A 25,816-nucleotide genomic window follows, 5' to 3' on the forward strand; every position below is an offset into this window, starting at 1 on the left:
TATTTTATTTATCTTATTGGAGGAGAGATGTTGACAGTTGGACACGGTGATATTAGAGGCCTTTTGCTTTCCTGTGAATCTGCATGATTCCAGAGCCTGTTCTTTCACCCAGCAAACTGACTGAGCTAACTGATGTCTGCAGGGTGGGGATGGTACAGAGCATTATCGGGTGCGTGCCCGCTTGGCCATGCTAGACAAGAACTACAAGCTGGCAGAGATGGTCTTCCTGGAGCAAGTGAGTAAAGGAACAAGGAACAGAAAATATCTCATTTGTTTTGGTTTTTTGTGCCCTGGGGTGAAAAAGAAAAAGTAGAGGTTGCTTATTTCTGGGAGAAGAATTTTTGCCCTGAAATAGGAGGAGATATTTCTTGTTCCAAGGTGTAGGATTCCCCTGAGGTGCATGAAGAGGGAGGGGGAGGATGTGGATCCACGTAAAGGGGACAGTACAGATTTTCGAGTATTTGCTGCACATCTAACCCTGCCCACCAGAGAGCTTAATGCCAACATATCTGCTATATAGAGCCTTCAGGTTGACATGCTGCTCTCTGACAGGACGCCACAGAGGAGGCCATGAACATGTACCAGGAGCTGCACATGTGGGATGAATGCATTGCGGTTGCTGAGGCCAAGGTACAGAACAGAGCATCACTGACTGTGGGGTGGGCTGGCTTGTTAAGTCTTCTGGCTGGAAATTTATTCAAGGTCTGGATGCTCTTCACCTGCCCTACCAGGACATCACTTCTGCTTGGAGCTCCTCCACGCAGAAGGGAAGGTTGCACTGATGTAATTATGGGCCTGCATGAACAGTGACTGAGAAAAGCTACTGAAATTAATTGAAGAGTATTTGGGGCTTAAAAAGGAATGGATGAAGCAGTGCCACACAAGACTGTGATTGTGGTTTCTGCTAACCTGGCTGCAAAGGGTCTGGTGCCATGAACTAGCTGTTCAGAACTTGCAGAATGAGCAGGATATCATCTTGCCTTGCCCAGGTCAACCAACTTTGACTTTCTCCACAGGGACATCCAATGCTGGATAAGTTGCGTCGAGGTTACTACCAGTGGCTGCTGGACACTCAGCAGGAGGAAAAGGCTGGGGAGGTCCAAGAGGAACAGGGTGACTACCTGGCAGCCATCAGCTTATACCTGCGGGCAGGGCTGCCAGCCAAAGCAGCACGGCTGGCCATGAGCAGGGACGAACTCCTGGCCAATGGGGATGTCATTGATAGAGTCTCCACAGCACTGATCAGAGGGGAACTGTACGAACAGGTGAGTGGCCCGCTCTGTTGGGCTTTCTTCTTAGTGGGATCAAAGCTCCTACCTTGTCCTCTGCATCTGTGAGATACAGGAACAGGGAGCTGGGAAGTAGCAGGTGTAATTCTGATAAACTTGCAGTTAGCATTTGGGAGGACGTCCTAAACAGCACGCATTATACGTGTGTGAGGTCTAGAACTGCTGTTATTAGTCAGGAAAAAGATGGCAACTTGTTGATGTGTCTCTGAAATATCATCTGAGTGTTCAGTGATAGTCAAGGAGGACCTTGGGAAGGTAGGAACCAACAGGAAAGGAGCTGTGAATCAAACAGAAAATGTAATATCCCTGTGAAAATATACAGTGCTTCTGCACAGTAGAATAAAAAATGATGGCACAGCTTTCATATAAGAATAGACTGAAGTGGAAAGAAAGGAAGAAAACCAAGGGAGGTCATGAAGACAATCTGTAGAGCCATGGATATCCCAGAGAGGGGAAGTGATTGTTTTCTGTGTATAACAACACAAAAATTGATAACTACTTATAATTAGGTGACAATTTTAAAACAAAAGGTTATTTTTCATGCACTGCTGTCATGTTAATGTAAGAAAACAGTGCTGAATCTGACCAGTTTACAGCTTGGTGTCCTGGCCAGCAATGGCCTTTTGCAGATGTTCAAGAAAGAAATATAGGGAGGTATTTCCCCTAGTGTACCTTCATGATTTCGAGCAGTTTGCAGACCATAGTGTACCTTATTTTTATGTCTTGATAGATTTTACTTCCATGAACCTGTCAAATTATTCCTTAAACCATCCGTTTTGGTCTACAATGTCTATGAGTTACCCAGTCCAGCTATGTTCTATTTGCTGGCCTATTTTATGTGCCCTGTTTAAACTGCATTTCTCCAGTCTCATTTCACCTTCAACATTTTCTGACCACTTCATATTGACCCAAGAGAATTTTGTGCTTTTCCAAACCTGTCATCTTCTCTTAAGCCTTCAGTTGAAAGAGTAACTGTGGAACTCATTGCTGCCAGATGGGCTTGTGGAGGTAGAGTCTGTAAAAAGCCATTAAATATGACAAATGTTGAGGGCATCATTACACAACCTCAGGAAGCTTCTGCTATGCAGACTGTTAGAGACTGGTGGCCACCATGGAACAAAGGCTGGTGTATACTTGCAGTATTCTTATAATCCTTCTCTAGACATGTGTTTTTTCCACTGTTCAGATACTGACGGGAGTGAGTCTTTGATCTGCCAGGATGGCCTTTTTCACATCATGTTCTAAGCTCTACAAGCTTTGAGCCTCATCCTGCTGTGCTGGCCACCTCCCTTTCCTACAGGGTAACAACCTGCTGCAAGAAGCTGAGCTTCCCCCTTCAAGGCTCATGGCCAGGGCTCCTGTGTGATCATTTGCATGTCTGAGCTCTTGGGACAGTGGCCATGACAAAAGCTGTTGCTGCACGAGACTCTGTGCAGAGGAGAGTTGTCTCAACTACTCTGTCTTGTTAGAAGATGGATCTCAGGGTATGTTGGTTAGCAGAGAGGTCAACAGTCTCAGCACATGAAGTCTTTATTAGAAGTCCCTTTTATCCCCATGCTCTTGGTGAGCAGGGAGAGCACTGCTGATGGAGGGCTCTGTGTCAGGACTGACAAGCTCTGTACACGGGACTGGTAGTGTCCATGGTGGTATGGGGAGATGGTGACTCTTGAAACTGGCAGCTTTTATTTGTCTTTAGGCTGGAGACCTGTTTGAGAAGGTTGGGAATCCACGGAAGACTCTGGAGTGCTATTGCAAGGGCAGTGCCTTCCTGAAAGGTACAGTGCTAATTCTGTTCCTTCCCCCATCCATCCCCAGCAGGAGCCTGGGTGGTCTGGCCTGGTGGCAACGTGACCTGTTGCCCTGGAGCCTAGAGATGCCCAAATGCTCTTAAACTTCCACGTATCATCTCTTTCAATGGATGTATTTTCACACAGTTGTACCTACACACACAGTCCCAGAACAGTGATCATGTTGATGGCATCAGCATGGATCTGCTCCAGCTCTGCACAGGGTCCAGACTACTGGGCAGCCTGCTGGAGCTAGAGTGCCTTAAACAATCACCATTCCCCTCCATCTGAGCCTCATCCAAGGGCCACAGTCACCTAGCAGCAGTTGTGCTTCCTTGCTGGGTGCAGTGTAACTCCTGTCATGTCCCCTGCAGCAGTGGAGTTGGCTCGCCTGGCATTTCCTGCAGAAGTGGTGAAGCTAGAGGAGGCCTGGGGAGACCATCTGGTGCAGCAGAAACAGCTGGATGCTGCCATCAACCATTATATTGAAGCCAGGTGGGGTTATAACCAGCAGCAGTGTAACCTGGCAAGCAGAGAAATTGATCTGGTTTGCTTAGCTCAGCAGAGGGATTTTGCCTGGTCAGGCTCCCTTGACCACTGTCCCCAGTGGGGACAGTCTGCTGGCCCCAACCATTGATGCCTTCCCATCTTCTCATCTTAACAAGTGGGGCTGTTTAGCCTTGAGAAGAGAAGGCTGAGAGAGGATCTTCTGAGGGTCTTCTGAATATCTTTCAATATTTGAGGGTGGGTGTCAAGAGGATGAGGCCAATCTCTTTTTCAGTGATGCCTAGTAATAGGACAAGGAATAATGGGGAGCTGGAACATAGGAAGTTCCACCACAACATGAGGAGAAACTTCTTGACTGTGAGGGTGAGGAGGCCCTGGCCCAGGCTGCCCAGAGAGGTGGTGGAGTCTCCTCTGGAGGCTTTCCAAGCCCACCTGGATGTGTTCTGTGTGGCCTGCTCTGGGTGATCCTGCTGGGGCAGGGGCAGTTGGGCTGGATTAGCTCTGGAGGCCCCTGACATGCAGTGATTCTGTGATGTTTATTCATCCCTGATTACTCTTTCCTGTGGTGGTAGTTCTTCATTCTTTCCCCTTGGCTCAACCCATGGAGAGGGGTCAAGCAGCAGACCACTTTGATCTGCCTTGCTTGACTCAGCTGGAGAAGGTGGCTGCTGGCTGGCTGTGCATAGTTCTGGTTTTGAACTAGGTGCTCGATTAAGGCCATTGAGGCAGCCCTGGGAGCCCGGCAGTGGAAAAAGGCCATCTACATTTTGGACTTGCAGGACAAAGAGACAGCAGCCAAATATTACCTCAAGATTGCCCAGCACTATGCAGCTTTACAGGAGTATCAGGTGAGGCTACAGACCTCAGTCATTGCTGCTCTGTGTGTCCCCTGGGACTGCTCAGTAGGGTCATTTCCCCACAGGTTGCAGAGGAGCTGTACACCAAAGGAGACCACACCAAGGATGCCATTGATATGTACACACAGGCTGGACTCTGGGAACAGGCTCACAAGGTCAGAAGCCAAAAGTCTTGGGGACCTCACCCCCCTTGGTGGAATCTCTTTCATTAGGAGGCGGTGGTGCTTTGTGCCTCAGCACCTGATCAGCAGGCACTCTTCCCAAAGGATGCTTGTAGGGGTATCCAATAGACAGCAAGAAATTAGCCCCTGGTGTTCATACCCTCTCTGAGCCCCTCTGTCCTTCAGCAGCTCGCTGTGGGTACACCTGTGACACAAATAGGGCTCTCCAGGGGGTTGGTCCCATGTGCTTTGACCACAGTGACAAGCATATTCTAGGAGGAGCATAAAATGTAGACACCTGTTTGCAATGAGAAGGAGATTGTTTTTTCCCTTCTTCTTCACTACTGCTTAAGAAATTGCTCTGCTGGGTGCTGTAGTTTCTCCCATGTGTGCTCCTTTTGGCAGCTAGCAGTCAAGTGTATGAGTGAGGAGGAGGTATCTGTGCTCTACACAACCCAGGCCCAAGAGATGGAGAAGCAGGGCAAGTACAAAGAAGCAGAGAGGTGAGCATCTTCCTTGGTACTAGCCCATGGCTGACCCATGAAAAAGTGGCTGCAGTGAGAAGCTCTTTCCTGGCTGTGTGCTCAGGACCTGGCTCCAGCTAGGCAGAATGCAGAGAGACTGCAAGGGCTGCTCACCTCCTTGGATGAGCCATCTCAATGTTCTGTGTTCACAGGCTCTATATTGCTGTGAATGAACCTGACTTGGCCATCACCATGTACAAGAAGTGTAAGATGTATGATGAGATGGTTTGCCTAGTGGCCAAGTACCACAAGAACTTGCTCGGTGATACCCATCTGCACCTGGGCAAGGTGAGCTCATTCCATGGCAGGGGTTCAAGTGGACCAAGCACGGACAAGAGTGTCACTAACTCCTTGCCTCTGATTGCAGGAGCTGGAGGCAGAGGGACGCTTACAGGAGGCTGAGTACCACTACTTGGAAGCTAAGGACTGGAAAGCCACAGTGAACATGTACAGAGCAAATGACATGTGGGAAGAAGCTTACAGGGTAACCATGACTCCACAGCTGTCTCCCTGTGCAGGGTCCTGGCAGGACCTTCTCTGTCCCTGTTCACCACACACCCTGCCCAGTCCTGTGGCACAGCACTGGAGGTCCTTCCTCCTGCTGCTCTCCTGCATAGCACCCCAAAAGCAGAGGTCTCTCCACAGCACTGCTCCTCCAGTGACAACACAGGTTGCCAGGAGTCACTGCTGCTGGCGTGGCTGTTGTCTGGGCCATGCTGAAGAGCAGCAGCCTCTGGTCTGCTGCACAAGCCTTTGTCTCACTCTCCTCAGTCCAGTGGTGGCTACACAAGGGTCCCTTGGGAGACATCAGTTGGTTTTGGTGCTCACTCGTGACAGCAAGCAGCATGTGAGAGGGAAATCCTGGATCAGCCTCCTGAAGCTGATATAGACGCATTGGACTCTTCTTTCTTTGCTTTGGATAGGTGGCCAAGACACATGGGGGAGCAAACTCCTATAAGCACGTGGCCTACATGTGGGCAAAGAGCCTGGGTGGAGAGGCAGCTGTGAAACTGCTCAGTAAATTTGGACTTCTAGAGATGGCCATTGACCATGCAGCAGACACCCGGTAAGCAGGGCTGTCACCCAGCACTTCCCTCCCATTGGTCTGACCTCAGAAAAAAAGGAATGCCCCAAGATAACTGCATGCACATGGTAGCTGCTGGTTCAGGATACAGCATGTATTCCCACTCCACATGTATTTCACAGATATTCTGCTTCCTTAACACCTCCTGCTTCACCTGTTATTCTCTCAAATGTCAGGTCAGAGCTGAGCAGGCAAAAGCAGTTTGCCCTTTAGCCTTATGAGGGGAGCTTTGTGGGAGCCTGTGAACACAGGAGTCACTGTAAGTAGCTGCCTGCCAGAAGGGTTGTGTCCCCTCTCTGCACCTGGCCACCCATCCCGCTGCTCTGCCACTCACTGCTGCTCCTCCAGCTATCACGTGTGCTGGGCTCAGGACTCTTGTGACCTCCCCTTAGGGTCAGACCAAGGGCCTCTGGCACCAGCAGCAAGTGCGAAGGAGATGGATTTCCTTACTGGGTGCTCTAAAATCCCTTGTTCTATGGCCAGGAGGAATAGGCAGTGCCCACTCACTCAGGACTCTTTGTGTTCCCCCCTCTCCTTTCACAGTGTCTTGTGCTGTATTTGATGTCTCACTCCTGATGAAGGCATACCTTCACAGCAGATAATGTAGCTCTCACCCCATCTTCTTTTTCATTGCAGGGTCTTTGAATTTGCTTTTGAACTGGCCCGCTTCTCCATGAAGCAGAAGATGCCAGAGATCCATTTAAAATATGCCATGTTCCTAGAAGATGAGGTAATTCTACCCCCTGCAGTGGGTGGGTGTTCCCTGGTGGCCTGGGCAGTTGAACAGTTGTCCTTCAGGGCTGCTCCAGCAGGCATGTTCGTGGCAGCAGACACTGCTCACCCAAATGGCTCCACAGTTGCAACCCTAAGCTTCCACTCCTATCTTTGTTCCATAAATCCTCTCTGCCTGCTGGCAACAGAGGAGGTCCTGCAGTAGTATCAGGGCAGGAAGGTATGCAGGCAAATTCCTTCCTCTCTCCTAGGGAAAATTTGAAGAGGCTGCAGCAGAATTTGTTAAAGCAGGGAAGCCCAGGGAGGCTGTGCTGATGTACGTATTCTTCCCCATCCTGGCTTGTCGCATCTCCTCCCCCCAAGTGGTGACAGCCTGGTTGCTCCTTCATCTCTCTGCTCCTTGCTGTTACTCTTGTTGTTTCTCCCAGATTTCTTGTTGTTTCCATATTGTGTTGTTTCTCCCAGGTTTGTGCATAACCAGGACTGGGATGCTGCACAGCGTGTGGCTGAGGCTCACGACCCAGACAGCGTGGCTGATGTGCTTGTGGGACAGGCACGTTTTGCCTTTGAGCAGAGAGACTTCCAGAAAACAGAAGCCTTCCTCCTGCGAGCCCAGAGACCTGAGCTGGCCATAAAGTACTACAAGGTGAGCATAGCCTGTAGGAACATAGAATAAGAATGGATTGGAAGGGACCTTAAAGCTCATCCAGTTCCAGCTCCCCTGCCATGGTCAGGGACACCTCCCAGCAGCCCAGGTTGCTCCAAGCCCCATCCAGCCTGGGCTGAGACACTGCCAGGGATGGGGCAGCCACAGAGGCAGCATCATTGCTTTCCACACAGTTTGGATGGTAGAAGAGTGAAATCCATCCCCCATCTCTCCCTGCCAGCTCAGCAGCCAAAGAGAAACCATTTACCTCATAGAACTTAATTCTGGCCTGCTCCTGGAAGGTTGAAGCAGCAGAGATATCACAGTCTAACTTACCTCTCACGGCTCTGGGAGGAAGTATCCTGCTGGAATATGGACAGTCCTCAGGGCTACTACAAGTGGGTGCATTTGGAGACCAGAGGCACCTGTTCCACAGGGGCAGCTTGGACGGATGGCCTCTTTCCCGTGAGGTCACTTGGGTGAATGGAGAGACATCGTTGCCGTTTCAGGGAGGGAAGAATCAGGTGGTGCTGCTGTGGTTGTCTCTTCCAGTGGGTCCTCTGGCAAGATGACATGAGAGGCTGGATGACATGAGAGGCCAGGAGTGTGGGGGATCCTGGTGGACTGGTGACTCCCTTTTGTGTTCGTGCAGGAGGCTGGCATGTGGAGCGAGGCCCTACGGATCTGCAAGGAATATGTGCCTGCTCGGTTGGAAGAGTTGCAGGAGGAGTGCAGCAGGGAGGCTCCCAAGAAGGGCTCCAGGTGGGGAATGCTCTGGTCAGCCTGCAGGAACAGGTAGCTCTTCCCCTTGGCCATCCTGTTGATACCTGAGAGGGATAGTCTGACCTCCAGGATCAAGTTGTTTCATTCTTGAAGACCTGGGACTTCTTACTACATAGGTTTTCTAACAGACTCCAGGCTTATTCTTGCCATCCAAGGTCTCCCAGATGTCTTCTTGCCACTTACAGATCTCTGGATTCTTCTGTGCCACCAGATCATCTCCCCAGGGTCCTTACTCAGTTCTATCCTCAGCACTGGCCTTGTGCATTCCTTGTCACACACTCAGCTCCCTCTGAGGTCCCTGAGGTCCTCTGCTGTGCACCTTCCTGCCCATGCCCTGCTCACTGTCTGCAGGATCTCAGTGGCAGCCCCCCAGTCCTGCTGACAGCCTTCATTCCTCTTGCAGGGGAACAGAGGGGCTGCTGGAGCAGGCACAGGAGTGGGAGCAGGCTGGGGAATACACGCAGGCAGTGGACTGCTATCTGAAGGTGCAGGATCTCAGTAACAGTGTCCTGATGGAGAAGTGCTTGCTAAAGGTACAGTCAGGGGCTATGGCTCCCTTCATCTGCTCTGCTATCCAGGAGGTCCCTCACAACCTGCAGTGAGACCCAGAGTTATCTTGGTTGCTGCAGGGCACAAGGGAAGTCTGCAGACTCTGAAAGCCTTCCTGGCCATTTTGTTGAGCCCTGGTGTGCTGAGTACTTATCCTGCAGTGCACTGAGGTCCTTGCTCTGGCACCACTTCCAGCAGTGTGTGTTTGTGCCCCTGCCTCCCTGCACTGACAGCTGGACTTTATGACTTAGCCCTTGGCCTTTTGGGTGCCCTTTCTTCTTTTCATGGCCTATGTCTACTTGCCTTTGAGTTGTATTCTTGCTGATACTCTTCAGCTAACCCTAACCACTCATATCTGTGCCTTTGTACCCACTTAAATAATGATTACATCCTCTCTGCTCTTCTCCCATGTGTGAAAGTAGTCGGGCTTTGCTTCTCTGAATTGCTGGAATTCAAGCACTCCTGACTCAGTCTTTTAGCTGGGAGTGGGCTCTTCTTTCATCCCTCCCTCTCTCAAACAGCTTTTATCACTCCTGCCACCACAATTTCTCTTCACAGGCTGCTGAGTTGGCCATTAAATTCTTGGGTCAGTCACAGAGTGTGGAGGTGACACGGACTGTGGCTCCCCAGCTTGTGGCCATGAAGAAATGCAGTGCGGTAAGGGCTGGCTCCTTACCCCAGGCTACTGAAGAAGCAGTGACGTAAGAAGGGAGAGCTCTGTCCAAGGGCAGGAATACAGGTCACATCCTGGGGTGATGGGTGGGTGGCCCTATTCAGAGTTAGGCAGTGCAGAGTCTTTAAGGAGGAGGAAAGAAGGGAAGGGAGCAAGTCCTGGAACAGTGTGAGAGAGCCAGGCTGTGAGAGGAGAGAAGAAGCAGAAAAGCAGGGTTATCTTTTGGAAAGAAGGAGGATTATCTTTTGGGAAGAAGTGGGATTATCTTTTGGGAAGAGATTTTCTGTTGTTGAAGTGTGCTGGTTGCTTCTAACAGCACCAGCTCCACCCTGGGCTGCAGGGTGCTACTGGGGTTTTGTGCCCCATGAGACTGTCTCTGTCCCTGCAGGCAGCTGAGCTCTATCTCAGCTTGGACCTCATCCAAGAAGCTATTGATGCCTTCATTGAAGGCGAGGAATGGAGCAAAGCCAAGCGCGTGGCCAAGGAGCTGGACCCCAGGTATGCCCCAAACTTCTCCAATCATACTCTTCCTGCTCTGTCTCACACTCCTAGGTTATCCCTTGTTCTGTGGTGTCCTGCTGCCCCTAGAGTCCCTGGTTCCTCCCTACAGTTGGCTTACATGCTGGAGAGGACATATTCTCCACAGCTGCCCTTCCCAAGCCATTACCATCCTGACACTCCTCTTGTAACACACCTCATGGAAATCACTTCCTCCATTTTTCCCATCTCTATTCCTGTATCCCCTTGTGTTGGATAACCCTGGACATATGTTTCCTTCTCCCAAGTCCTTCAGTCCCTTTCTCTCTTCTCACATTGTGTTGCAAAAAGCTGCCTTGTCCCCGTGCTCCCAGCAGCAGGCCAGAAGGAGGCGGCCCAGCTCTAAGTCCTCTTCTTCCCAAAGCAAAGTGGGGCCTGGCCTCAGCACTGATGTGAGACACAATTGGTCTTGTTGCCTGTTAAGATTTTTATTACCCGGTAGGTTGGAGCAGTATGTGGACCAGCGTTACAAGGAGTATTTAAAGAACCAAGGAAAGGTGGATTCGGTATGTATTTGGAATGTCCCACAGACCAGAGGGTGACGTTATAATCTGTGCAGATCCTTGGGGTGTTTCTTATGGGGCTTTTGCCAGAATATGCCCAGGGGTGAGGAGTCTGTGAGTTGTGGTTTCTGCATTCCAGATGGGTCACACTGGGTCTGTGCATCCGTGATGTAGAATCAAAGAATGCTTTAGGTTGGAAGAGACTTCCAAGATCATCCAATCCAACCTTTGACCAAGACCACAAGCTAACTACTAAACCATGTCCTTAGGGACCAGGTCCATACGCCTGCCTTTAGAAGGGGAAGGACTTGTGTTTATATGAAGAATAGACCTGGGTGGGCAGATGTCTGTTGTGAGACTGGTAGGAACCCTTGCCTGCACAGTGATTTTACGGTTGTTTCCATCCTCAGCTGGTGGGAATAGATGTCGTGGCTGCTTTGGACATGTATGCAGAGCAGGAGCAATGGGAGAAGTGTCTGGAGGTTGCAGCTAAGCAGGTGGGTGCCTGTGTGAGCCCTCAGGAGATGGACACAGGGTCCTGAAGCAGGACAAAGCAGTCATTCCTGTGGGGAGCATGGGGGGTCACTGCAGCAGCTCAAAAATGCCTCTCCAACATGCTCATCTTGGCCCATTGGGAAGTGTTAGAACCCAGAGCATACTGGGTTTAAATTCTGTCATTAATTGGAAAAAGCTAAATGAGTTGTTTGGGCTGGAAGTAATCGGTACCATGGGAACAGAGAGACTTGTAAAAGAAAACCTTGTTCTGTAGAGGCCTGATGTCAGCAAAAATGAGACATCCTTATTGTGAGCAAATTTGACCTTTTTTCATTTTTAATGACCTTAAACTAGCAAAACTACTTCAGCATAGTAATAGAAATGGAGAAAAGCAAAGTGAAACTGTTCTGTGATGCTATATACTATGCAGTAACAGGAGGGGAAAGCTCTCGATTACCAGGATCTGCTGTGAGGGTTTGTTGTGTTCAATGGCTATTGATGAGTTATTGGTTTTTGGTTGGTTACCAACACAGGAGATAACCTAAGGGCAGGTGTTGATTGTTTGAAATGAGGCACTGCTTCAGGTGGAGCAGCAGGACAACCCCTGGTCCTGGAGCCATCACAGCTGACCACTTGGGCAAATTCTGGCAACTTGGACAAGCACTGGTAATGCCCTGGGCTGTGTTTTTATAACTGTCTGTAATGTGCTAACCTCAGTTTGGTCTCTGCTACAGTGAATTTGATCTCTTGTTGACTTGAGCTGCTCTGAAACAAACAGCCTTTGTTGCAGTGGTTATCTTGGAGACTTCTGTGCTGATATTCTAATTATCAGGAGATACTAGCATTGGTCTTCTCCATAAAGAGTAACTTCATGCTCAATGTAACGGCCTTTTGTTGCCAGCCAGGCACAACCCTACCAGATCTAGCAGCACTCCAAGGAGGCCTGCAGGTCCAGAGATCAGACAGCATTTGAATAATGGACTAGAGCATCCTCATAGGTCATGAAGGTCTTCATCCCACAAAGTGCTTGATTCGTTATTCCATTAGCCTAAGGGCTGGTTTACAGTTGGTAACTGTGGTGCCACATTGGGGAGATAGTGCATCCTTTGGATATTCGGCATTGTTCCTCTGGCACGTGGCAAACAGCTGAAAGCCAGATTTATTTCCAGGTGTGGAAGGATCAGCACAGCATCAGCTAGCCAGGATTAGCAGTGTCAAGTGGGGCCCACATCAAAAACCCAGTCTGCTGTTGCAGTCTGTCACTGGTCTCACCCTTTGGTGTCACACATCTGAAACCATCCCCTCCAAAGACAAATGTGCAGGCCATGAAGCTCATGCCACTTTCTGTTTCTATGTGTCTTCTCCAGAACTACAAAGTCTTGCACAAGTATGTAGCTCTGTATGCCACCCACCTAATCCGGGAAGGCAGCTGGGACAAAGCCCTGAGCCTGTATGTCCACCATGGAGCCCCTGCCAACCTACAGGTAATGAGGACAGCATGACATCCCAGCTTGAGTTGCCAGTGTGCTATGATCTGCCCCATGAGTCATGCTTCCAGTCCAGAACTGGGATTGCAGGGCGTTCAGTAAATTTCACAGAATTTTCATGGTTGGAAAAGACCTCTAAGATCACCATATACAACCATCCAAGCCCTTTCAGCCCTGCTGTGGGTTCTTCCAGAGGCTCCTCTACTAGAGGACTAAAGGCAATCTCCTGGCATGTTCTCCACAGGAAGGAGCAGGGGGGAGTTGAGTATTTGTGTTTGTTTTGAATGCTTCATCCACAAAGACCAGAATAAAAGGAACACAGTTTGTCTCTCTGAGGCTGCAGGAAGCTTTCTTCCCCAGCTCCTTGCTTTGCCCTTGGCCCCAGTTGCAGGTAGTCTTCAGCAGTGCTGTTCCCTCAGCCTGTGCGTGGCACTAGGAGAGCTCCCAGCTTCTGCTCAGTCTCCACCTGGCTCCCTCAACATCTCTCTCCTTTTCATGGCAGAATTTCAACATATACAAGCGTCTTTTTGTGGAGATGGTGAATGCGTCTGGCATGAACTGTGCTGAGGCATACTCCAGCTGGGCTGCCCTACGTGATGTTCTCTTCCAGCTGGTGAGTGTGGGCCATGGCCACAAATCTCCCTTTTTCCACCCAAAGTCTCTCCTGCCCCCAGTGCTGTCTGCTGTTGGCTTTTCCTCTTCTGTAGGACCCCAAGCAGCCAAGGCCCAGCCCTATTCCAGTACCCAGAAGTGCCTGGATGTTTCAGATCTTTGTCTCTCTCCCAACTTTTCCCTGAACTGGACTGAAGTGGATGAAGAGTGTCCTCATGCTCTCATATTCACAATTATTCTCCTTTTCTCTTCTCCAGTGTGAGAACTTGGTGAAGTCAAGTGAGGCCAACACTCCCGCACACGAGGAGTTTGAAACAATGCTGCTGATCTCTCACTACTACGCCACCCGCTCCGCTGCACAGGGCGTGAAGCAGCTGGTGAGGGTTTTGAGTTCCCCTGGCAGGTTACCACTCTGGGTGGTGCAGGTCCAAGGCCTTACATAGTTCACTGCTCCACTTAATGGGTCATGGTTGCATGAGGATGGGACTAGAGTGATCTGAGAGCCCACCATTAGCAGTGGAATTGGAGACAATCTTCTCTGACTCCCTATAAAGAGACCTTCCCCCAGCCACTGAGATGTAAACCAGTGGGAAGCTCATCCATACACTCAGGATGACTTGTGAGAGCAGAAACTCCAGAAGAAACTGAGAGATCACACAAAAAAAACTGATCTTGCCAGGACAGTCTTTGCTTCCTCTTCAGCTGTTCTGGGCCATGCTGGGCTGCAGACATGGTCTTGAGAGAAGATGGCTTTATCCAGAGCTTTGGGAGCCCATGGGCAGGTGTGCTTGTCATAACACAGGGCTTTGGCAGATACTGGATGTGTGTTGGGCCTTCTGTGGGGCTTTGGGAGCTCTTGGGCCTGGGTAGTGGGGCTCGAGTATTTTTGAGTCTGATGGGCATTAAAATTTGTTCTGGGTCACGATACCTAGCAGAGGCACTGCTGAAGCCTTGGTCTATATGGGATTGTGATGGAGCTCTGTGGCACTAGAGCTGTGACAGAGCCAGCTGTGGAAGAGAAAGGTTGCCAAATCCTGGACCCAGTAAAAGTCAAAGGGGAGACTGGGGCCTCCTCATGGCTGCCAGTGCAGATGTTGGGGCTCCAGAGACATGTCAGTCACGAAGAGCCACATCTGATGTTTTAGAAACATGTACAGAGCCACAGAGTGGTGGAATGGGAATGTTGAATAGACTATTTGGGACCATGAAGGAGGGGTGGCTTTCCCAGCTCTGGTGTGTTGAGAACCTCTCTGGCAAGCAGAAAAGTGAAACCTATCTTGAATTCCTCGCCCCCACTCAAAAATTCTGTGATTGAATACAAGAAAAAGCTTGCTGTGAGTGTGTCTGAACACCAGAGCCGGTTGCTTGGAGAGGCTGGAGAGTCTTCATCCCTTGAGATACTCACAATGTGACCAGATGTTCCTAACAACTTGCTGTGTCTTCCTCTGCTTTGAATGGGGCAGGGGAGTGTGCTAGATGGTCACCAGAGATCCCTTCCAGCCTCAACTGTTATGTATCTCAAGTGGTGGGAGTTTGAGTGCAGCATCTAGTAAAATCAAGTTTTGTAAAGCAGAACTTCATCTCCAGGTGACAGTCTGGTACCTGGGGTCAGGACTGAAGTTTTTAACCTTTGTTTTTGATGTGACCGGGTCAGTTTGATCTCATCAGATCCTTCCTGACCTGATTGATCTGTGCTGGTTGTTTGGCTTTACTGTCCCCTGTGTCTGCAGGACACCGTGGCTGCCAAGCTGTCCATTTCCCTGCTGCGCCACAGCGAGCTCCTCCCTGCAGACAAGGCTTTCTATGAAGCTGGGATAGCTGCCAAGGTGAGAGCTGTCTGCCACCAGAGCAACTAAGAGGTGGAGAGCCCTGGGCTCCTGGATCCTCAACCATCTCCTCCCCTAGCTGCACCAATAGCTGGACACTGGCACTGGAGGCCGTTCCTCAGGCAGTTTTCCAGCCTCTGCAGCTGGTCACGGAATGGCAGTAAGCAGTGTGAGGGCTGCAAGTGAGTGAGCTGGCAAGGGCACACGAACTGCTGACCAGGGGCTAGAGCAGAGGCCAGACCTGTTGCGTGGCTCTGCTAGAGCAGTGCAGGACACCTGACTGGTCTGCCTTTCTCTGAGTCATCTAAGTCTCACCTCACTCCTGTGAGGCTATAGTATATACACCTACCTGGACCTAGGGACAGAAGCACCTTCCCACTGTCCAATCGATGCTGGCTGTGCAGCAATGTCTGACTTCTGGTGGGCCAGCCTGTGACTAGCGGGCTGGCTGTTCCAGTAGCTGCCTGGGAAGCAGTCCCTGGGCATGGTGAGCTGGATGTGTGCTCTCCTGCTCCATCACCTGCACTGCAAGTGGGATGTGGCACAAACAAAGCCACCACCTTCCAGCCATTGCACAGGAAGGAGCTGTGGCTGTGAATGTCAGCTGCCTGGTCTCACTTGAGATTCTTCTCTACTAGGAAGTCAACTGGGAGAACATGGCACTCATCTTCCTGAACCGCTTCCTGGACCTCTCTGATGTGTGTATGGTCTGCTGGAGGGAGGGTGGGCACACAAAAATCACAGTGAGCTGTAGGGCCAAAACAGACCCTCCACCTGGCTAGGCTGCTCCTGAGGCTCCAATGTGGCAGCAGATGTTTGTGCTGGTGCTGATGGAGAACCCTGACCACTGCTGGGGCTATGCACGCACAGCATGGGGTGCCCTGACTGTGGAAGAGTTTGCCCTGAGGGCACCCAAGCAGCCCTGGTGGTCATGCTGTGTGTGCCACTGCCACCATGCAGGCACATTATGGCAAAGAGCAAGTTGGCCTGACAGTTGAGGCCCATGGTCTTCATGGCTGCAAGTGCTCTTACAGCTTTCAGGATGGTCTCACCTGAGTTGTTGGTCCATGGGAAGGAAAATTACCTGCAAGGTGGATGGCATGACCCCATGCCTCAGCCACCCTGACACGAGACTCAGGAATCCCCCATGCCAGTGAACTCCTTCCTTGGCTAGCAGGATGGTCATCAGAAAAAACCACACCCTAGGAAGCTGCCAGACCTTCCTGTACCAGTCTTCCTTGTGCTGTCAGCAGCTGCTGGGGGGAAAGAAAAGCTCCCCATGTCATCTTTCCTTCTGTGAAGCCACCTGACAGAACTGAGTAGGGCAGGGGTTCAGGGGCACACATCCTCCAAGGCTGCAGGTGGGCAAAAATGCTGCCTCCCAGGAGGGCCTGGCCACCACAGCACTACAAACAGAGGCATCAGCAATGCCCCCTCAGAGGCTGGGTTGCAGTGCCAGCCCCAAGGATGGCATTGCCCAGTGCTCCACCACTTCTCCTTTCTCAGGCCATTGAAGAAGGGAACCTGGACTCCCTGGATCACTCTGATTTCCAGAATACAGACATTCCCTTTGAGGTGCCACTTCCTGCCCAGCAGCACGTGCCTGTGAGTGCCACCTGCCTTCTCCACCTCCCATCAATGGTGCCCTCTTGGGCACTCTGGGGAGGGACAGGGAGATGGGTGGGACAGAGGATTCCACAAGAGATGGGACTACCCTCACTCCCCCACCCCAAACCCACACGTAGCCCCAGTACATCACAGACACGAACATGTCCTCATGGTCCCCTCCCAGCACACACGTGGGCCTGTGCACACACCCATGAGCTCACACGTGTGTGCATGCCCGTGTCCCACTCTCCTGCATGCTCCTGGCATGCAGGGTCAGGATGTGCCCGTGTCTCTGCCCTGCAGGAAGAGAAGAGGGAAGAGGTCAGGGACTGGGTGCTGACCATGTCCATGGACCAGCGGCTGGAGCAGGTGCTGCCACAGGACGAGCGGGATACATACGAGGCCTCGCTGGTGGCAGCAGGCAGTGGCATGCGCTCCCTGCCCTGCGTGCTCACAGGTACCCTGGGCACAGGGCATGGGGGTGGGTCACGGGGGTGTCAGGCTGTGCTGTAAGAGGTGCAGGGAGATGTGGCTGGGGGACCAGTTCTGAGGGAGGACATGGCAGGACCATAGAGGAAGGTTCTCGTCCCCCTCTTCTTTGCCCTGGTGAGGCCGTATCTGGAATATTGTGTCCAGTTCTGGGCCCCTCAGTTCCAGAAGGCCTGGGAACTGCTTGAGAGAGTCCAGCACAGAGCGACCAAGATAATGGAGTGGAACATCTCCCTTGTGAGGAAAGACTGAGAGAGCTGGGGCTCTGCAGCTTGGAGGAGACTGAGGGGTGACCTTATTAAAAGGGGGAGCATCAGGAGGACAGGGCCAGGCTCTTCTCAGTGATGTCCAATAGTAGGACAATGAGTGCAAGCTGGACCTTAGGAGGTTCTGTGTAAACATAAGAAAAAGCTTTTTCACTGTGAGGCTGCCCAGCGAGGTTGTGGAGTCTCCTTCTCTGGAGACATTCCAAACCTACCTGGACACATTCCTGCATGGCCTGCCCAAGGTGATCCTGCTCTGGCAAGGGGCAGTTGGATTCGATCATCTCTCAAGCTCCCTTCCAACCCCCAAAATTCTGTGACTGTTTTTTACTGAATGTTGCAACACATTGTGCATAAGTTGTGGCTCCTTCATACGTGGAGATAGTTGAAAGCCATCTGGACTTGGTCCTGGGCCACCAGCTGTGGCCCTGCTTCAGCAAAGTGGGGAAGTTGGACCATATAGAGCTGGGAGGTCCCCTCCAACCTCCCAACATTCCTTGGGGCTTCCTGAGTGCTCTCAGTCTGGTACAGCACTGCCCCGGAGGCTGCCCAGGCTGACCAGCACACACATGGTCACCTGCTGTGCATTTTCTTGCTCTCTCCCTCCCCCCCCCGGGATTGTGTTGCAGGACTTTGGGGCAAAGAAGTGAGGAGCAGGGGTGGCCCACCAGCAACAGGGCTCTGGCTCCAAGGTCAGGAGCAGGGTGCTAGCTCTGGGAACACCTGGGTGTCCTTGCCAAAGGCACAGGCCTTTGTGTCCCTTTCATGCCACTGCTGTGGGAAACCCCTTCCTCATTCTGGTCTCCAGAAGCCAGAGGTGAGATTGTTCCCCTGCCTTGCCCCATGGGAGCAGCTCTGGCCAGCTGGCTGTGGCAAAGGGAAAGGGTGCTGAAGGCAGGGATGCTCTGTGGGTCTCAGCTTGTTTCTGGCAGTGTCACTGTGTCACCAGGATACCCTGTGCTAAGGAACAAGATAGAGTTCAAGCAGGCAGGCCGAGAAGCCAACAAAGACACATGGAACAAGTTCCTGATGGCAGTCAAGGTGAGCCAGGCACCCTGTGAGGCAGGGAGACAGGCTGGGGTGGCGTGATCAACCCCTCATGCTGACAGCAAAGTAGTGTTCTGCTGGGTGGAGAAAACTGAACCAAAGCAGTTTTAGTGTGCTCTCCCTGTGTGCTGCTGGGCAGGGATTAACCTGGGGCAGACCCAGCCCAGTTTGTGCCCTCCCGCAGTCCCCAGGGGTGCCCCTGGGCAGGGGGTGATGTCTCTGTCCATGCCACTGCCATGGTCTCTTTCTTCCTGTAGACATCCCACAGCCCTGCCTGCCAAGATGTGCTCAAGTTCCTCAGCCAGTGGTGTGGGGGACTCCCCAGCACCAGCTTCTCCTTCCAGTGAGTTAGATGGTGGCAGCTTTCAGTCCTGTTCTTCAGCACCTTCCACTCCCCTCCAATAAACATGTTTGTCAATTGTGATGTGCCAGGAACTTTTGTATCTCCCTGGGACCTGTCACATCCCTGTGTCTGGCAGAGGGCAAGCATGGAGCTGGGTTGGCATGACAGGGACCTGCCCTGGGGAGCCACTTGGAGCATCCAGTGTGAAAATGAAAAATTTATTTACTTCATGAAACGAGAGCATCACAGCAAAGGGGCTCCTCACCATCCCATGCCTGAGGACAGGCACACCAAGCTGACCCTCCCAGGATCTAAGCCAGCCCCCACCGCTGCATGTCAAAGACAGAGGGAGCCAGGATGGCTCCAGAGACCATGCCAGCACTAGCCCTACAGCTGGGGGAGATGTCTGGGGACAGTGGTGTCCTCTGGACTAAGGCTGCCTGGTGACCCTGGGCAGCTTGTGGCAGGAACCTTCAGGGTTTGTCCCAGGTGGGGCTGGGGAGGTGGGGAAAGCACACCCCTCACCCTCCTGCAGCCCACCCTACCCCTGGGGAGGAGCAGGGCACAGGTACAATGTCACCAGGATGGATGGCGGCACTCCTGCAGCAGCACCTGATAGCAAACAGCAGCATCAATGCAGGACCTGCTGCGGGACCAGGCACACGCTGACACCTCTGCCCAGTATTAATACCATGAGAGTGGAGATGGTGTGGGTGGATGCCCTCGGCATGTCTTCTCCCATCTTCCAAACACTGCACTCACCTCCCCAGCTAGGCATGAGTCTCAGCCATCCCCCTGAGGAGCTGCTGCATCTCACGTGGTGGCCTCTCCTTCACTGCACTTGGACCAGCCAGCTAGAGAGAGGGGAAAGAAACAGAAAATGTTTGGGGGAGTGGGTTAGGGGGACAGATAAGGGGTCGGGGTGGGGGCAGGGCAGCATTTACTCAGGACACAACAGATTTGGCCACCAGAGAGATGAAGAGGAGGGTCACCCCAGGTGAAAGGGTGTCCGTCGATCACCAAGGCTGTCTAAATGGTTCAAACTTGGCATAGCACCCATTCCAGTGCTGCTCAGCCTACTTTTTATGGGAATGAGGGCCCAGCAGCACCCAGCACCTCCAAAAATGCCCCAAAAGCCCCGCAATGGTGAGGCAGCCGCAGGAGATCCATCTAGACAACGGGACATACCTGTTCTTTGTTGTAGTTGTGTGCACAGGGCCCAATGCCCTGGAAGATGAGGGCCACCAAAAAGCACCTGCCAGAGAGCACAGCTTCTGCAGCCACCAGCACCATGGAGGGGAGCCAGAGCACCAGGGCAGTGTCCTGCAGAGCACATAGTGGGAGATTCCTCAGGGAGTGCAGTCCACAGCACCCAGGCTGCCTGCAGGAGCAGGGAGGCTGTGCAGGCATAGTGGAGGAAGAAAGGATGGGCAAGAGAGGGGGAGAGACAGAGGGAAAAAAAACCAAGAAAAAAAAAAAAAACAAGCTGGGATAGGACATCTTGCATGAGTGTATAGTGAGAAGACAGGGGCAATTGGCTTAAAACTTGAAGAGGAGAAATTTAGGTTAGATATTGGGAGGAAATCCTTTACTATGAGGGTGGTGAGACCCTGGCTCAGGTTGCCACAAGAAGCTGTGGCTGCCCCATCCCTGGCAGTGTCTCAGTCCAGGCTGGATGGGGCTTGGAGCACCCTGGGCTGGGAGATGTGTCCCCTGACCATGGCAGAGGGTGGCATCGGATAAGCTTTAAGGTCCCTTCCAACCCAAAGCATTACAAAGCATGATTCTATGAAAAAGAAAGAAGAGGGGAAGCAGAAAGAGAACTCTGAGGAGACAGGTGTGTCCCTGTGAACTCACGTAAATGCGTGTGGTGTTGAAGGGACAATCGTTGGTTGCTATGGCTTCCCGGACATCCGCAGGCAGCGCAGGGCTGTGGCAGCCCCAGAGCAGGTGAGTGCCCCGGCTGTGCACAGTGAGGGCAATGGCCAGGGCCAGGCCTACGCTGCAGGCTGCGGACAGGAGGCAGCTCAGCAGGGACATACTCAGCAGGGCCCAGTGCTGCAGGCAGCAAGGAGAACACAAGGGAGTGTGGTTGGCCAGAGCACGGCGACACGCCAGGGCTGCGCACCCCACAGCCGCTCTGCAGGGACACGGGGATGCCGGTACCCCCTTGGACCTTTGCACCTGCACATGTAGCTCCTGTGCCTACCACCATGGTTCAGCCCCGTGTGAGGCTTTTGCACCTTGAGCATCCTTCGACACCCACCTCCCTGAGACTCGAGCCCCTCCCACAGTCTCCTGTGCCCCGGGAGCCCCACCCCCACCGAGCGCCCAGACACCCACCCAGTTCTTCCCTGAGCCCGCACTGGGGTGACAGAACCCGGCTGTAGCTTCACCCCCCAGCCCAAGCGGCTCTACTTCGGACCGGTATACAGAGCTCTCGGTGCTGCCCCCCGGACCAGTACCCAGAGCACCCAGTGTTGCCCCGCCCGGTGCTGCCCCGGGCCGGTGCCCGTGCCCGTGTCTGTGTCCCCACTCCGCCCCCCCGGAGCAGCTGCCGTGGAGGAAGAAGCCGCCGGGGCCAAGGTCCAGAGGAGCGGCTGGGGCGGGGGCCGGTCCCGCACTCACCAGCGCGGCCCGGGACAGGTTGTGCGAGACCAGGATGGCCACGATGCCCACGGCGATGCTCTGTGGGGAGAGAACCACGCTCAACGCCTCGGCCCGACCGCCACCGCCCCTCCCGGCTCCTTCCCGGTGCCCCCGCTCACCAGCAGCCCCGCGGCTACCGACACCACATTGGCCACCGCGTACTCGGGGGTGACGGCGCGGGCGGCACCGGCCACGTGCCGCAGGACGGAGCCGTGGACAATAGCGCCCAGGGCCAGGCTGCCGTGGCCCAGCACGATCAGCCACAGCCCCGAGCGCATCAACCGCCGCGGGTCCCCCAGCGCCGCCGGACCCCCCCGAACCAAGGCCATGGCCGCCGGCACCGGCCCGACCGCCTCCGGTACCGCCCCGGGCAGGCCCAACCCCACCCCACCCCCCTCACGCCACGCCCCGGAAAGAGGCAGCAGCACTCGCGTGTGTACAAAACAGTTTATTAAAAATAGGAAATGATAGAAATGAGATGCAGGAGCGGAGCCGCGGGCTCAGCCCCGCCGAGCGCCCCGGGACTGGGAGGGGAGGGATCGAGGGATGGAGGGGGGCAGGTCCTGGGTCCCCCGCCTTTCCCTCCCAGGCCAGGTGCTGCCCGCAGGGAGCTCAGGGGGGACCCTGGTGCACGGCCAAGCTGCCGCGCAGAACCAGTAAACAAAATGCAGCCCATGGAGCGGGGGCAGCGAAGCGCCAGGCAGGGGCTGCGGGAATCCCCCCGGGCCCCCCTGCCCGGAGGGAGGGGGAGAGGGAGGTGACTAGTGCCAGAGGCAGCTGTGAGAGTGGGGGGCAGAGAGGGGGCAGGGTTTGGGGGCTCCCCCCTGCTTACCTTTAAATAAAAAAAAAAAAAAAAAAAAAAGACAAACAAAAATCAGCAAAGAAAAAAATAAACAAATCAACAAAAAAAATTCCTGTGCTGTGCAAAAGACACTTTGTACAATTCAAACAGAACAAACTCCATGCACATGAATGGGGCTACAGAACACCCCAAGCCAGGACCCGGCTCCCCGGCACCACCTGGCAAAAATCCCAACAGAAACAGGGCTGGAAATAATACTGATGCGCAAAGTCCCCTTTAATAGGCGGGCAGGGAGGATTGTCGCTGAGCCCAGCCACGGCACATGCACGATGAGCTTCCAAGCACTGCAGCTGGGGTCTCGCTGATGCCCTACAGTGATGGACAGACACAAGAAGGGGTCACAGGCCACAGAGCCACGATGGCCACCTGGGAGCCGCCGGGTGCTAAGAGGACACAGTCACTGCCGTCAGGGCTCCATTCCGGGTGTAGTAGAACTTGCTGAAAGCCTCTTCAAGTAAACAGGTAAGTCTGCTCTGGTCAGCCTGGGAAGAACAAGTGAGGGGCAGCCCGGGCAAAGCCAGAGCCTGGCTGAAGCCCACGGGGACCCACTGGCAGAGACATGTCCCCCAGGAGTAATATGGCAGAAGCCATGGAATTTTGAGAGAGGAATGCAGACCCCACATGAGCCCCAGCCCTGCTTACCTCACTGATGAATCCAAGTTGGACAAGTTCAGCTGCCAGCTCCTGGATGTTGTCGTCTGAAACAGAGGGACAGGGGTGAGACATCAAAATAAGTTGTCCAGGGAAGTTATGGAAGCTCCATCCCTGGAAGCATTCAAGGTCAGGACAGATGGGACTTGGAGCAACCTTATTTGGTGGGAGGAGTCCCTGCCCACACAGAGCGGTTGGAACTGTATGATCTTTAAGGTCTCTTCCAACTCTAACCGTTCTAGGGTTCTAAGTCCAGGTCTGAGCATGCTGCTGGCCTCAGAACAGCAGAGTGTGGGGTGACAGGTACTTACTGGGCTGCAGGTCACAGCTCAAGTGTCGATTCAACTTGTCTTCCAGTTTCAGCAGCAGTGTTAACTGTGGGGTAAAGAAGTTCTCATGAGAAACTGCATGGTGGTCACAAACAGCAAGGAGCATCCCCAGAAATCCTCACCAGGACAGCAACCACCCTCCTGCAGAGCTACACAGAAGTCTGACAGGACCACCCTGTCCAGATCCACCACAGACCACAGCCAGCACCACCATCCCCTGGAAGAAGCCCAGATCTGGGGGTGGACTGAAAACATCTGCTGGATGCCAGGCATGGCTTGGGTCTGGCTTTGGGCCCCAGAGGTGGCAGCTGTGGCTCAGGAGGTGGAAGCAGGAGCACCACAGATCTGCCCTGACCCCCCTGCCCGAGCTTGGAGGTGGGAACGTACATGGTGCTTCACACCCTCCTCCACTGACTCAATGTTGCACTGCATCAGCACCACCTGGAAGAGAAGCAGGGACACACTGTGACCAGGTGCTGGGGGACAGCACTGCTGCACGGGAGGAGGACCCAGCCCCACCACTCACCTTGCGGGTCTCTACCTCAGCAGGCTCTGGAGTTGGGGTCTTCACTGAGGGTGGAGCAATGGGAGACTTCACCACCACCTGCTGGGGCTGCTGGGGTCGCGGCATCCCAAAAGCTGTGAGTGGGTAGATACCATTCCTACAAGAAAGGAGCAGGGTCTTAGGTTGTGCCTCTCTGGAATTTTTTCAGTCTCACACACAGTTAAAGTTGTCCTTTAGAAAAAAAACCTCTTACCTTACATCCTCCAGGAACTTGTCCAACTCCAGTGCTGGAGACTGTGAGAAACTGGGAAAAAACCCCAAACAAATGTAAAAAAGCTATTGAGGTGAGAAGTCATCAACAGAACCATCCACTCTAGTCTCCTCAGATGCAATTTCAGATCCACATGTCCCCATAGCAGCATGTTCCAACCAAGGCTTTTCAAAGACATGTTACACCAGAGCCATGAAGCTTGTGTCCCATCTCCAGAAGAGCAAGGGACTGCACTACAAAGGCAAGAACCCCTACAGCAGCTGATGGCTCGGTATGGCCAAAAGTATCACTTCACACCAGAAGCTACACCTCAGGATTTAATGACCTTCCCAAATATTTCTCACTAGAGTTGAGGATACTTTTGTTCTTCTGTAATTTCCTTCCCAGATTGCTTGTTCAGCCTGATGGCTTCATAACATTGTGTTTCAGCAGAAGACTTCCTTCCAATTTTTATTTTTTTTTTTAATTCCCCAGCCTCTCATTCCACTGAACGTCTTCCATGTTGGTGCCAAGGGAAGACAATAAACACTGCCCACCCTTCCCCTTCATCCTAGAACCTGCGTGTCTGTCTACTACTCTTCCTCTTTCTCACTCTCAAGAACAAAGAGTTCCTCCATGTGGGGGCAATGACTTCCAGGCCCTAAGTGAAGTCACCTCCCTGATCTGCCCTAGGACCATTCACTGGGTTCCCACTGCGCACAGGTACATTGTCCAAGTGACACTTTTAGATGTTCCACTCAACCACCACAACCTGCCCTCTCATTACCTGGTACCTTGGGGTCATATTTGCTCTGCTCTGCAGCACAGCAATGCATTTTCAGCCAGATGGAAACGGTCCTTTCCTGTGGTGTTACTTCACAGCATTCTCAGCCACAGAAGCAGGTTTTTTTTTCTCTAAATCAAGCAATTACAGCCTTTTGCACAGCATGGGGAGTTGGCAACAACAAAGAGTGCCCACAAAAAACACCATATTTTTTTCTGGTTCCAACTAAGGAGGAGACACAGGTTCTCCCACTTTTTTAATTCCTCAGCAGAACACACTCTTTATCACCCTAGCCAGCTGAGGTTTTCCGTGTCCACTTGATCACAGCTTCTCTTATCCTGGCTGCAATAAGACCTCCGAACTACCAGGACTCTATGCCACTGTTTCAAGGCTGTTTTGAGGCATTTCAGAGAAGAGCAAGAGACTGCTCAAGTCCTGCTGTAGTCCCCCTCAAGTACTTTGCTGTTCCATCAGATCCTGGGGCAGGCTGTACATCTGCCTCAGTTCCCCAGACCCTTCCGCAAGCCCTTTCCAACACACAAAACCCCTGCCATTTTCTCACCCTCTGGTGCAGTTGTACTTTTCAGCAAAAATTTACAATTTTTTCACAGCAGCAATCTGATGGATCATCTGGAAATGATGCTCTCTGGCATTTCACATCACTACTACACTTTCCTTTTTTTCCTTTTTTTGGACTATTAAAAAGCAAGTCCCAGGCTGGCATAGGCCAGACAGCCACTTCTCTGCAATTTGACATTCTGTATGTGGAAAGAATCTTTGGCTATTCACTCTCTCTTTTCCATTTTGAACCTTTAGTTACAAAAAACTATTCCAAAGGGAACTCAATAGTATTATTTATTCATGCCATGAAGATCGGAATGTCAGTTTCTACACAGTTCTGTGTGGCTCAAAGAGTATCTCAAATGCACAGTACTTTCATCCTTGTCTTGACTGGTCTTGCTGAGTAGACCAAGCACCCCATGA

The 25,816-nt window shown here is 52.5% G+C and overlaps 3 protein-coding genes across 6 annotated transcripts in view; 1 reads left to right on the top strand and 2 right to left on the bottom strand.

The window, feature by feature from the left end:
- The window catches only part of IFT172 (intraflagellar transport 172), a 36,868-nt gene extending 17,989 nt beyond the window's left edge, over nt 1-18,879 (top strand). Inside the window, exons 20-48 of one of the 2 annotated variants that reach the window (XM_030468863.1) lie at nt 143-235; nt 553-630; nt 1,017-1,265; nt 2,986-3,064; nt 3,451-3,571; nt 4,287-4,431; nt 4,506-4,595; nt 5,007-5,104; nt 5,278-5,413; nt 5,493-5,609; nt 6,049-6,191; nt 6,846-6,939; nt 7,193-7,257; nt 7,407-7,587; nt 8,240-8,349; nt 8,774-8,903; nt 9,478-9,576; nt 9,981-10,090; nt 10,572-10,635; nt 11,043-11,129; nt 12,495-12,611; nt 13,117-13,227; nt 13,484-13,603; nt 14,957-15,052; nt 15,691-15,750; nt 16,559-16,657; nt 16,964-17,117; nt 18,362-18,453; nt 18,717-18,879. In XM_030468863.1, coding sequence (XP_030324723.1) covers nt 143-235; nt 553-630; nt 1,017-1,265; nt 2,986-3,064; nt 3,451-3,571; nt 4,287-4,431; nt 4,506-4,595; nt 5,007-5,104; nt 5,278-5,413; nt 5,493-5,609; nt 6,049-6,191; nt 6,846-6,939; nt 7,193-7,257; nt 7,407-7,587; nt 8,240-8,349; nt 8,774-8,903; nt 9,478-9,576; nt 9,981-10,090; nt 10,572-10,635; nt 11,043-11,129; nt 12,495-12,611; nt 13,117-13,227; nt 13,484-13,603; nt 14,957-15,052; nt 15,691-15,750; nt 16,559-16,657; nt 16,964-17,117; nt 18,362-18,453; nt 18,717-18,806 — 3,228 coding nt within the window. In that variant the 3' untranslated portion in view covers nt 18,807-18,879. The remainder of the gene's footprint in view (nt 1-142; nt 236-552; nt 631-1,016; nt 1,266-2,985; nt 3,065-3,450; nt 3,572-4,286; nt 4,432-4,505; nt 4,596-5,006; nt 5,105-5,277; nt 5,414-5,492; nt 5,610-6,048; nt 6,192-6,845; nt 6,940-7,192; nt 7,258-7,406; nt 7,588-8,239; nt 8,350-8,773; nt 8,904-9,477; nt 9,577-9,980; nt 10,091-10,571; nt 10,636-11,042; nt 11,130-12,494; nt 12,612-13,116; nt 13,228-13,483; nt 13,604-14,956; nt 15,053-15,690; nt 15,751-16,558; nt 16,658-16,963; nt 17,118-18,361; nt 18,454-18,716) is intronic. The other variant, XM_030468864.1, reaches the window with a different exon arrangement.
- Nucleotides 18,880-19,004: 125 nt separating this feature from the next.
- On the bottom strand, nt 19,005-21,790 carry KRTCAP3 (keratinocyte associated protein 3). Its single transcript, XM_008492945.2, has 6 exons — nt 21,571-21,790; nt 21,431-21,490; nt 20,660-20,860; nt 19,991-20,125; nt 19,565-19,656; nt 19,005-19,414 (listed from the first exon to the last, which is right to left on the bottom strand). Exons 1-5 carry the CDS (start codon nt 21,778-21,780, stop codon nt 19,573-19,575), a joined length of 690 nt encoding a protein of 229 aa, XP_008491167.1. The 5' UTR covers nt 21,781-21,790; the 3' UTR covers nt 19,005-19,414; nt 19,565-19,572.
- Nucleotides 21,791-22,499: 709 nt separating this feature from the next.
- NRBP1 (nuclear receptor binding protein 1) overlaps nt 22,500-25,816 on the bottom strand; it is a 35,431-nt gene continuing 32,114 nt past the window's right edge. Inside the window, exons 13-18 of one of the 3 annotated variants that reach the window (XM_008492920.2) lie at nt 24,052-24,102; nt 23,820-23,955; nt 23,681-23,734; nt 23,276-23,339; nt 22,956-23,011; nt 22,500-22,795 (exon numbers count right to left, since the gene is read on the bottom strand). In XM_008492920.2, the coding sequence (XP_008491142.1) occupies nt 22,697-22,795; nt 22,956-23,011; nt 23,276-23,339; nt 23,681-23,734; nt 23,820-23,955; nt 24,052-24,102 (460 nt within the window). In that variant the 3' untranslated portion in view covers nt 22,500-22,696. The remainder of the gene's footprint in view (nt 22,796-22,955; nt 23,012-23,275; nt 23,340-23,680; nt 23,735-23,819; nt 23,956-24,051; nt 24,103-25,816) is intronic. The other 2 variants (XM_030468861.1, XM_030468862.1) reach the window with 2 other exon arrangements.

The sequence above is a fragment of the Calypte anna genome, unplaced genomic scaffold, assembly GCF_003957555.1.
Source record: "Calypte anna isolate BGI_N300 unplaced genomic scaffold, bCalAnn1_v1.p scaffold_86_arrow_ctg1, whole genome shotgun sequence".
NCBI classification, from domain to species: Eukaryota; Metazoa; Chordata; class Aves; order Apodiformes; family Trochilidae; genus Calypte; species Calypte anna.